Consider the following 12,102-nt stretch of genomic DNA (forward strand, 5'->3'; position numbering starts at 1 on the left):
TGTCACCAGCCAGTCAGCCTGCCGAGGAAGGAGCCTGGACCAGGGCTAAGCAGTCCTGGAATCAGGCCTCAGTGATTCAGCAGAAGCTACTGAACCTCTTTGAGGTTCCTGTCCGTAAAAGGGAGACTGTTATCACCTCACAGGTTTACTCTGAGGATTAACAGTGCGCCAAGTGCCCAGTACAGAGAAAGGCGCACATGGACACTTCCCTCCTGCACTATGAACAAAGCTGAGCCGCCTTTGTTCCCCACAGTAACCCTGTAAAATATCACCACCCCCGCTTTACTGCCGGCCCTGGCCTGGGGATGTTCGCGCCTGCGCGGTGGGCGCCCTGTGTGCAAGAGCTGCGTGGCTGACGCCGCTCAGGGTCGCCTGGCAACCGGGTCGCCTGGCAACGGGCAAGCGCTACAGAACCTTGCGCGCTGAAGCAGGTGAGTCTGCGGCGGCCGACAGGGGCCAGGGGCCAGGGGTCCCCAGACCCACCCGGTCCTGATCAACAGGCCCCGCGCCCTCCCACCCCAAGGCAGCCCATACCCCTTAGATGAGGGTAGGCCCCTGTCCCTGGCGCCCACCGTTTCCTGAGAGGGGAGCCCCGATCCCAAATGGCTGGGCCCCCTCTTCTCTTCCAGCCCGGCCCCTTCTCCTCCTTCCCTAGTCACCAGTTGCCCGGAATCAGAGTCCGGCTCACCTCTCTTAGTGGAGTCGGTTCCCACAGGCTGGGGTTTGTCACTGCCACTAAACGCGGTCACAACCACCACCCGCTTAATAATAACTCAGCCAAAGTATCTGGAGCCCTGGTGAGCCAGGCTCAAGAGTCTCAGCGAATATGGCAGCTTGGCGGGGGTCGGGGGTTGGGGTGGGGGTGGGTGCTATTATCATCTCCCTTTTGAGCTGCAGAAAGACACAGAGGAAATAACTTGTTAAGGGCCACCCACTGGCTTGGGTCTGGAGCCCATTCTTAACTACTTAACTACCACACTGCCTACAGTTGCTCAAAGTGTGTGTGTAATAAAAATAAATCACACTTTAACCTTATTTCCTTCTCTATGGATGTGCCGGAAGCATCCGACTGTGGGTCCCTGATGGGTGAATGTGCTAGACCCAGATTTGAACATTGGCTCCTATCCTAGTTCGTGACCTCCACGGCTCGTTGTCCCTAAACCTCAGTTTCCTCCTTCATAAAATGTGGGTAATAGAAGTCCCCTCCTCCTGGGGTAGCTAAGTTGGATATTAGGTATTGCTGGCACGAGATAAGCACTGAATGGAGCTGATACAGTGTTTGCTCATTTGGCTTAGTTTGTGTTTTCAATGCCTTTGCCCCAAGGCCCAGCCTATAAAGTATCGGGAGAACTCCGAAGTTTGCAGTTTGGGCCGCCACTTCACTGTGAAGTTTGGGCTTCACTGTGGCCTTGAACAAATCCCTTTATTGCTCTCACTCTCAGTTTGCTCACCTGTAAGATGGAAGTAGAAATACCAAATCACAGTAGCAATGTTGACAACTTTTGGGTTCTTTTAATCAGTGGTTTCTGCAGAGCTTCACTTTGAAAGCTACAGAGCCGCCCTGTGCAGGAGCGGGAGGCGTGGGAAGATGGCCCACGCCCAGATCTCCAAGTACCTGCCCCCCGACATCAACCCCACCCAGGCTGCCATTGCCTACGGCTGCCGGGCGCTGCCCAAGCTGAACGAGGAGCTGCAGTCGGAGGACCTGTTGACAAGGCAGAAAGCCCTCATGGCTCTGTATGACCTCATGCACGACCCCGAGCACGTCTACACAGCCATCCGCATAGGTGAGCGTGGCACAGCCCAAGTGACCACGACTGTGGTCTGGATGGACAGACACAGAGCAGCTTGAGGTGGCCCCTTCACGGCATCCCTCCCAGCTGGTCAGCCCATCCTCAACTGGACACCACCAGTGGTCAGCCCCCTCTGCTATGACTCAACCCGGTGGCCACACATCCACCAAATAGGCCTTTATCTGTCTCACCCGCCAGGCTGTCACAGAAGATAGGCACTGGCCCTACTGAAACCACACATACACGGGGACCTGTGTCCACTGTGTCCCACTCTCTTAATTACCCACATAAGAGTTGAATTGATTTTAGTGGCACGGTCACACCTGTCCCAGATCAGGCCCACGATGAGTGAACTGCCGCCTCTCCCACCAGCCTTATCTGAAGGGCTAGTTTAATCCCAGAGATGGTGGCAGCGGTCCCTACGCCGGGTGGAGCTTCAATAAAAAAGGTTGCTATTTAACGAGCCCGACTCTGGGCCAGCGCTGCCATACGTTCAGTGCCCGTGTTACCTTAGTCCTCGTAGCACTGGCCCTGGGAGGGAAGGAACCGCCTCAACCCACAGAAGAAAACGGAGGCTCAGAGAGAAGCAGTGTGAGGCTAGGGTTGCCCCGTAAGTAAATAAGGCAAGATTTTTAGGTGCTCAGTCTGGCTTCCCGAGGTGTAACCCTTTCAAGGGTACACGACTAGTGGGTGACAAGGCTGGAATTTGACTTCCAGTCTCTCCAAACGCGAAGGGCATTTTCTGAACCCCGTGGAGGACTGGGAGGAGGTGTGCAGAGATTCACGAGGGGGTTTGGATGACAGGGTCCTGGGGGATGAGCCTTTCTAGCACCCAGAGTCCCCGCCCGTGACTCTGAAACACTCCATCACCCACACGATGACCTCACACCCCCAAACAGTAGAGCCCTGGTGCTCTCGTTCTGGACATCAGCTCACTTGTCGACTTCTAGGTTAGCTGGTTGCTGAGCTTGGTGAATGTTCAGAGGGTTTTCTGCCCGTAGGCTGCCTGGAGAGCCTGAAAGCTTTGCTGAAGGACGCCAACGACCTGGTGCGCATCAAGACCACTGAGGTGCTCTATATCATGGCCACCCACAACGTGGGCAGGTGAGCAGCTGCCTCTGGGTATCAGTGCCACGCTTTGGAGCCGTACCCCTCCCCGGCGTGGCACATGCTTGAACGACCTTGAATGAGCTGCTCGCGGGGCAGGGAGTTAAATGAGTTCATGCACGTGAAGTGGCAGCCCCGTGGTGGCTTGGTTGGCCGTGGGCGCTCTCTCTCTGGATCCCTCTCCCCACAGATGGGTGGTCTTTGGGAACTCACACACCCGCTTGCTCAGGGCCACCTCCAGATGGCCGCCTCAGCCCCTTGGTCCCCTCGACCCCTCAGCTCCCCGTCTCTTCTCTGGGTTCTGATGTCAGGTCCCTGGGAGGGGGGTGGCCAGCCCAATCCCTGCGCAGCCCTGGCCCAACAGGTCGCTATGAACTGGGTGCGTGTGGGGAGGTGGTGACACAGTGAGCGCCCCAGTTCATAGGTGTTGCACCAAACAGGGCAGATGGGTGCCGGGGAGAACGGGGGAGTGGGCTCGAACCTGGCATCTGCAGGGCCGCCCTTTCCTGCTCTGACCTGGCAAGGCGCTTGGTCGAGACAGATCCAGACAAGTGCTTTCTCTCATTCTTCCTGCTCCTCTTTCCTCTTTCCGGACCCGATCTGGACATTAGGAGTAACCCCAGGGAGGGTGACGGAGGCTGAGAGGAGGGATGCTTGAAGTTTGGGGATTACAGGAAACTACGAGCCCAGTGACAGTGACCATAGGTCTGTTTATCCTCATAGGAGGTGTGGGGGGTGGTTCCCGGCTGTAACCCCTTTAGCAGGGCGACTCGGTGCAGAAACTGTCACCGACTGAGGACCTGATGCGACTGGCACACTGTTCTCCAATGTCCCTCCCAGCACCACTGCAAGGGGCGGGGAGGAGCCCGGAGCAGGCAGCTGGTGTGCCCAGGGTCCAGGATTCCAAGACCCAGCTCACTCTAGCACACCACGCTGGACAAAGGGCAGAAGTGACCGGGGCCGACTTCTGAAGTCCGCCGGGCTCAATGGTCATGTCACCCCTCAAGCCCTGAGTGACTGCCCATGTTGAAACCTCCTGCCTTCCTGGATCCACACGAGGAGTGAGCGTGGAAGCCAGGGGCCTGGCCTCTTGTCACCTTGGGGAGTTACAGCTTACAGAGCTGACTTACCAGCAGGGTGACTCGGAGTGGGCACCTGGGCGCAGGGTGAAGAGGCCCGGACACGTCACACCGGGGGTCAGGGAAGGCCCCTGCAACTTGGGGGTCCCACTGTGATTTCCTTCTCCCAGAACGACTCATACAGCCCTCACGGCAGAGCACGGTCAGGCACTTCCTGTGTGCTGGGCACTGGGCCAGGCCCCGCTCTGACTTCTCATTTACTTCTGACCTCAGCCTCGAGAGATGCAGCCTTGAAACCCTCACCAGACGTGACTGGGCCCAGCAGTTAGTTGGTTAATCAGAAGGAATGGTTAAAAAGCTAGGATTGGAAGAAATTGTAGCTTCCCTTCAAACAGTTCATCTTAACCCCAAATCCCTAAACGATTAGGCAGTCACCAATCCCTGTGTGCCTCTTCTTGGCTATGGGCCCACTGGATGGAGCTTCCCATCATCTTTTTTGCTTAAACCAGCACCTGTAACATCATGGAGCTTTGATCCTTTAAAGTAGAGCAAGCACTCAGATATTAATGAAGTAATCTGCACGCAAAACCCTTCTAGAATCTTTACAATCATCTCACTATTTTTAAAGTAAATTTATTTATTTATTTTTGGCTGCATTGGGTCTTTGTTGCCGTGTGTGGGCTTTCTCTAGTTGTGGCGAGCGGGGGCTACTCTTCATTGTGGTGCGCAGGCTTCTCATTGTGGTGGCTTCTCCCGTTGTGGAGCACGGTCTCTAGGTGTGCAGGCTTCAGTAGTTGTGGCTCGCGGGCTCTAGAGCGCAGGCTCAGTAGTTGTGGCGCACGGGCTTAGTTGTTCCACGGCATGTGGGATCTTCCCGGACCAGGGCTCGAACCCGCGTCCCCTGCGTTGGCAGGTGGATTCTTAACCACTGCGCCAGCAGGGAAGCCCTATTTATTTATCTTTTTAGACACTGACCTTGGAGTTTCCCAAAACATTCGCCTTTGTTTTCATAAGGAAATCGAAACAAAAACAAAAACCGCCAGCTCTTCTCCCATCAAATTGGCTTACCTGATGTTCAGTGAATCTATATCATTGTAACAAGAAGCGTAACGGGCCTACGTGGGTTTGGAGGCACGTGGCCGCCCTGGACAGTCCGCAGGTGTGTGCCCGGCAGGTGGAGAGAAGCGGTCAGCTCAGCCCGGCTGCTCAGGGGAGGTTGGTCATGCACTTCTGTTGCCTGGAGTCGTCCTCCACCACTCAGGCCGCACTGCTCTCACCTGACGTGAGGGCCACCCCCAGCCTGTGCCTTCTCTTCGGAGGCCGCAGGAATGCGGTCCCGTCCAGCCGGCACGGGCTTAGGTTCCAGGGGCCGGGAGGGCAGGCAACCGCCTCTAGGTTCTTATTGGATCCTCTCGTGGCACGTTCGTTGTGTCTAAATCCCACTTCTCTTCCCCAGAGATGGCTTTTTAGAGCATGACGTCATCCACGCCCTGTCCTTCCTGCTGAGCGACCCCCAGTCAGCCTGCCGGGAGAACCTGCACCTGGCCTTCAAGCACCTGGCGCAGCTGCCTGCAGGTAGGCTCACCGTGGGCGCTCGGGTGGCCCTCGGCCTCCTCTCCTAGTCAGGCGCCTGCCGTGCCGATCACAGTTTAGAGCATATTTTTAAAAAAGCTATGCTTTTATTAAGGTACCATATACATGTTAAAAAGGCACACGTCATACGTGAACGCTTGACTAACTTGTACTAAGTGAACCTGCCACTTCCGGGCACCGCTACCCAGATGAAGAGGTGTGCGGAGTATGGCCGGCACCTGCCCCTACCAGTCACCACCCCTCACCCAAATGTAAACCGGTTGATTTGTCTTCAGGTTATAAGACCACGGGTTAGTTTGTGCCTCTTTAAACTTGACATAAGTGGAAACATACAGTCTGTAGTATTTTGCTCCTAGCTTCTTCGTCTCTGTTGTGCGCTGTGTATTACTGATTTTTGCCCATTTGCTCTGCAGTGTGGTATGCACACTATATGGGGGCGCTACGGTTTGTTTATCCCCTCTGTTGCTGATGGCCATTTGAACTGTTTCTAGTGCGTGGCAGCTGAGAATACAGTGGTCGCTAACATTCTTACAAATGTCTTTCGATGGACATGTGTATGCATTTCTTTTGAGATACGCCTTGGAGAGAATTGCTGGGCACAGGGCAACTTTATGTCCAGCTTTAGAAGGTACTACAAATGGCTTCCTAAAAGAGTTTTGCCAATTTAGCTCCCACCAGTAGCGTATGAGGGTCCCAGGCGTTCTGTATCCGCACCCACACTTGATTTTTTGGCTATGATGGTGGGTGTGTGCTTGCGTCTCGCTTTGGTTTTCATTTGTATTTCCCTGGTGACAAGAGCCCTGTAAATGTCCTCTTGTGAGAAGCACCAGGGCACGTTTTTAAGGACGAAAGACCCCACCCCCGGGCTCACCGTCCCCTCCAGCTGACTGTTCCTGCTAATTTGACGCTGAGTCCAGGGTAATGGCCACCCGCTGACCGACCGCAGCTGGAGGGTTGAGATTCGTGTCAGGTTGCTACCCATCCTGTCACAAGACACAATGAGCAATTTTAAATGAGGGGCTCATTCCGAGAGGCAGGATATCAGGCCTTAAAGGGGGTGCCTTAAGGCCGACATGGGCCTTAAGATGTCCCGGGCCAGGAGTTGGACAGACCAGGTCCCTCTGCCATCCCCTTGTTCCCCGTGTGCCCCTAGACAGGCTGCTTCCCCATCTGGGACGTTGAGGCTGATGGGACCCCCTGCTCCAGAGGCCTGAAGTGAGGACCAGGCGGGAATACTCCCCGAATCAAGGCCCAGAGAGAAATGACTAAGGGAACAGGTGCAGAGAGGCAGGCTGAGCAGAGGCCTGGGAGCTGGGGTTGCTGCCCGCCCAGCCGGGACCGTACCCTCCTCTAGCTGGGCTGGGCTAGGTGTGCCAGGCCGGACAGCAGCACCCCGGGTGGTCTTTTTAAAAGACCACCCATCCCTGGCCCTATCCCACGTCACCTGGTGGGCCCTGCCCACATCTTCCTTGAACGCACCTTGGCTGGTTCTCCTGGGCGAGCATGGTTGAGGGCCCCTGGGAATATCGGGGCGTCTCCATAAAGGACCAGTTCTGGGGCTGAGCTCCATGGATGCCTCTGTTCACCACTCAGGAACATTCCTTCCCAGGGTGTGGAGAGAGGGGACTTGCCGTTCTCACTCAAGGCTTTTAAAATCATTGTGACCTGTGTAAGCGTCCAGGGGAAGAGAGAGATGATGATAACGAACATCAGGAACCATCACCAGATTTGCTAAATCTTAACATTCAACCATATTTCATAGTTGCTTGAGATTTTTGCTTAAAAAAAATATAGCCCCCTGGGCTTCCCTGGTGGCACAGTGGTTGAGAGTCCGCCTGCTGATGCAGGGGACATGGGTTCGTGCCCCGGTCCGGGAAGATCCCACATGCCATGGAGCGGCTGGGCCCGTGAGCCATGGCCGCTGAGCCTGCGCGTCTGGAGCCTGTGCTCCGCAACAGTGAGAGGCCCGCGTACTGCAAACAAAACAAAACAAAACAAAATACAGCCCCCTGTGAACCTCCCCCACCCAGCACCCTTTCTCCTGCCCTCCCTGGAGCCACCAATAGTGGATGACTTAATCCCCAACATATGTCTTTGTATTATTCCCTGGCGGTCCAGTGGTTAGGATTCTGCGCTTCCACTGAAGGGGGCATAGGTGTAATTATATATAGATCTTGCCTTCCATGTTTTAAAACTCTCTAAATGGATTTTGCAGTACGTATCCCTTCGGTACTTGAAAAACCTAATGCTGTCATTGGGAATGTACCCATGTGTGTCACGGGTTCCATTTCCTGATTATAACCCCAGCCCGCCCATCCCTTGTTTGAACGTGTGTACTTACATTCAGTGAACTTACTCCAGTCCGGCGGACCTGCGTGAGCTGGTTTTCCCCAGGGCTTCCCCAGAGAAGGGCGTCATGGGGCCAGAGAGCACAATTGCTTCCCAGCTGGAGAGCCCGTCGTGCTCCCTCCCAGCAGCCTGGCCGAGTGTTAAGCCGTGTCGCTGTCGCTGTCCTATGGCTCTGCCATCCCCCAAGGCTGGGAAGGGGCGTCTTCTCTCTGCCTAGCACCGCCTCCATCTCCTTTCCTGCCGGGGCCTCCCAGGAGCCTGAGCCCGTTCTGCTGAGTTGTTTTTTCCATTTCTCATTGATTTGAGGGAGTGCTTCATTCATCCGAGATTCTAACACGTTGCTGGTCACACATATTGCCAATATCACTTCCCAGGCTATCTGCGTGGCTTTTCTCTGTTTGTTTGTTCATTGGTCCAGCAGTTTTTCATTTGAACAGTAGTGAGTTTCATCAATCTTTTCCTTTGTGACTTTTTTCTTTTTTTTGGTGTTGTTTAAGAGAATTTGGTGCTAATAGCTCATGGAGGTATCCTGCCATATTTTCTTCTGAAAGTGAAAGAATTTTGTTTTTCACACTCAGTCCGAGAAGGTACCTGGGCCAGCCCAACACTGTCTTAATTACAAAAGCTCTAGGTATTCTGGGTTCTGGTGGACAGGCTGGAGTCCGCAAGCACTAGGCTCACCATGGGGAGCAGGGGGGTGTAGTTTGCACTTTATCGTAGGATTTATCACAGGAGTCCGTGCCCAGAGGGAGGCCTGGGACACTCTGGGGAGGGGTAAGTAGCAGTGGGTGGGGTGGGGGTGGGTAGCTAGAGGGAGGGAGGGGGACATGCAGTGTGGTAGGCGCCCCAGGAGGACCATCTGAGGGGCCCCTGAGCGCAGCAGCTCCTGGGTTGGCCCGTGTAGCCGTGTCCTGGGGGTGTCCTCGCTGGGCCTGTGGGTGGGGGTCTGGGTGGGTGAGGGCATCTACTTCTGGGGCTGCGCTCTTACCAGCGTGGGGCCTCGGGCGCTAGCGAAGCCCATCGGGAGCAACAGGTCACAGGGGGCCAGCGGCTCTTCCGGGACGGTCTGCATGCAGGGCGCAGCGGCTCTCGTGCTGGTGGTCATGGGTCTGGGTTCTCTGTCCACGGCCACGACCAGAAGGACCCTCTGCACCTGGCGGAGTGCTGGGCACGTGTCTGGCACTCAACAAATACTGGTGGTTTAGCAGTTTCTATGCAGGATTTTAAAGGACTATTTGTCGGTTGTTTTCCTGCTGCACTTCACGCCCATGTGTTGGGGTATCTGTGGGGACGAGGCCTTTTCTGGGCCCTGGCGCCCGGCCAGGTCCAGCTGGCTGCGTGGTTTCCCAGAGTGGCCAGCAGGGGGCGCCGCAGGACCGGCCGCCGCCCAGCAGGGCTGCTCTGGCTCTCAGGCCTGGACCTGCTTGTCAGGAGAGGAGAAACCGGGATCGTGGGGCAAATGCCAGGCGCCCCGTCTTCCAGGCCCTGAGTGACTGGCCGCCAGGGATGCTGGAGGAACCCGTCTCCTCCCTGTGTGGACACAGCATCCTGTAGGAGAGGGCTCCAGGCTGACACCCAGGATTCCTCTGTAACTGGATTTGGGGGCCCCCTGGAAGTGTGGGCCCTCTGATGGTGGTCTCAGGCCCTGCCTGGCACACATAGTGCTGGGCGCTGAGAGCCGCCGGCCCACCTTTAGGGCAGCTCCACTGTCCCGCTGTGCCGACCCATTCATGTGCAGCTGGGCTGTGGGCAGAGGCAGGTGCCCTCCCTGCCCAGAGGAGAGAGCCAGGGCTGGGCGGGGAGGCGGCGGGGGCATTCCTGGCATCCCGCCATCACCACTGGGGGCTGGAGAGAGATGGGGGCACTGCATCCATGGGAGCACAGGGTGAGGGGTGGACATCCTCAGCCTGACAGCCTTTGGCGGACAGTAGGCCCCCCTCCCCACCCAGACTTAGCAAAGCACGAGCCCCCCCCCCCCCCCCAGTGGTGACCCTGCCACTCTGGCAAGGGGATCCTCTCCCCTCAGGGCCGTCCTCCACCAACTCTGGCCCCCTCTCCCCATCCCCTCTGCTGGGCCTGGGCTTGCAGCTAACACCGCGTCTGTGGACCTCTCTGGATGCAGCTTAGCACGTGCCTCCCCCGTGCCAGGCACTGCTCAGGCGGCAGCAGGGGAAGGAGGCGGGTCAGACGGTGCAAACACCCCTTCCCGCCTCACCCTGGCCTGGGCGCTCTTCCATGCCCTGGGGTGCTGGGCCCTGAGGGGATGATGGATCTTGGGCCGTGAGGATGGGGACGGTCCTGTCAGCAGGGGGATCAGCTGATGAGAGGAAGAACCGGAGCAGATAAAGACTGTGGGGGATGCGGGGAGGGGACCACTGTCCCAGGGAAGCCTCCCCCCCTCCTTGAACACATCTGGGCAGGAGGCAGAATCCTTCCATTTCCCTCTCACCGTGTATTTTTAGTTAAAGATGCTCACGCTGAGATTACTGCTCTTTTCACAGCTGGCATTAAAGTGCAAAATAAGTCTCAAAGATCTTAAGTCACACGTTATTTCTTATACAAAAGCCCCCTTGGGTTTTCGCTGTTTGGTGATGTGGGAAGGCGTGAAGGGGACCCCCACGTGGGCTCAGGGGTGGGGGGAACAAAAGCCAGGTCCGCGTGTCTGAGTGCTGTGTACCTGCACACGTGTGTGTCTGTCTGTATCCCTCCCTTGGGGCTTCATGTCCGGTCCTGGGTTTGAGGAGGCGACATGGGGTAGCTCTGTGCCCCCGTGGGCTCCTGCCCTGGCCGTCCAGGTGCAGAGCTGGGCGAGGACCCAGGTCTTGGACCCAGGTGTTGGGAGGCACCAGCCCCCTCTGCTCCTCCCGGGGAGGATGGCTCCACTGCTCCCTGACCTTGACCTTGGGCCTCATCCGTAAAATGGGTCACCACTGACACCCCGCCGCAGGGATGAGTGTGGAATAAGATAGTCTGCAAGGAGCCCGGTGCAGTGTGAACAAACTTCCTTGTGTTTTCCATCCCTTGGCCCCCTAACCACACTGGTGAGTCAGCCAACGGTGGGCCGGTGGGGCCCCTCCTCCAAACACCCTGCAGGCTCGCCGTTCATGCCGGGGGGCTGTCAGCACCCTCCAGGCCCACTGGGCATCTCTTCCGCTCTGTGGGGATGATTCTGACCCTAGTGGAGGTGTCTTTAGGGTGGGGGGGAGTCCAGGTGATGGTGCAGCCTGGGCTGGTGCCATCATTACCCCCAAACCTCAGCCCCTCGGGACACACAGGCCTGGCAGATCTCCCTCTTTTGCAGCGTCTTTCTACTCTTCGGGTTGTTTGTTCTTGACATTCATTTCAAAATGGTTTTTCCTAAACATGTGGAGGGAGTGGGGAGAGGAAAAGGAACCTCAGCACGGACGGTGTCCCCGCCACCCTCCTGCATGCCGTCCACGCACACAGCACTCGGGACGAGGCTCGGCTCATTCAGGATATTTTATTTTCGTAAAGTAGACAATCTCGGACTTTCGTGCGATCACCAGCTCCTCTTTCCCTCTCGACATCCCTTAAAGTCCTTGGCTGTGACTCCTCACACCAACCTCGGGCTCAGGGTACCAAAGGCCGAGAGGAGGTTTGGCAAGGGCTCTGGCGGCGCCTTCGTGTTTGCACACGGCCCTCAGCCAAGGTAATCCACGTGGCGGTGGCGGTGGCAGTGCCCCGGGCCCTGAGCAGGAAGGGCCTCCCTCAGGCTGCAAGGCGGCCGAGCCTTCACAGGAGTCGAGGCTGCCCTCTGGCCTCCCTTTCCTCCACTTGCAGAAAAGCCACAGGTAATTTACTCTTTAAATACCAAGACATTTAGCTATTGTTCGTTCGCTCCTGGGTGAAGGACCTTCTTTAAATACATCACATTTATTTTCTGAAAGAAAAACGAAGCGGAAACCGCACCAGTAACAAGAGGACGCTGCACGGGCTTATGTACAACTCGGCGCCGAGGCTGCTGCCGGGCGCAGAGGGACAGACTTGTCCAGGTAACAATTTTACACTCAGCAAAGCCAGACACAAAAAGGACCACCCGGAAAAAAAAATAGGTTTTGAAAATCTGCATTTAAAAAAGAATACTCAACTGCATTGGAAATTTTCTGTATTTCTGCGAAACACCACGAGATTTGGCCAAAAAAAAAAAAAAAAAGAAAAGA

At 56.3% G+C, this 12,102-nt stretch overlaps 1 protein-coding gene across 1 annotated transcript in view; it reads left to right on the forward strand.

The window, feature by feature from the left end:
* The first annotated feature begins 1,520 nt into the window (after nt 1–1,520).
* Nucleotides 1,521–12,102, forward strand: part of RSPH14 (radial spoke head 14 homolog) — a 60,765-nt gene continuing 50,183 nt past the window's right edge. The window contains exons 1-3 of the mRNA XM_065889311.1: nt 1,521–1,787; nt 2,795–2,897; nt 5,436–5,554. Coding sequence (XP_065745383.1) covers nt 1,589–1,787; nt 2,795–2,897; nt 5,436–5,554 — 421 coding nt within the window. The 5' untranslated portion in view covers nt 1,521–1,588. The remainder of the gene's footprint in view (nt 1,788–2,794; nt 2,898–5,435; nt 5,555–12,102) is intronic.

The sequence above is a fragment of the Phocoena phocoena genome, chromosome 13 (assembly GCF_963924675.1).
Source record: "Phocoena phocoena chromosome 13, mPhoPho1.1, whole genome shotgun sequence".
Taxonomy (NCBI): Eukaryota; Metazoa; Chordata; class Mammalia; order Artiodactyla; family Phocoenidae; genus Phocoena; species Phocoena phocoena.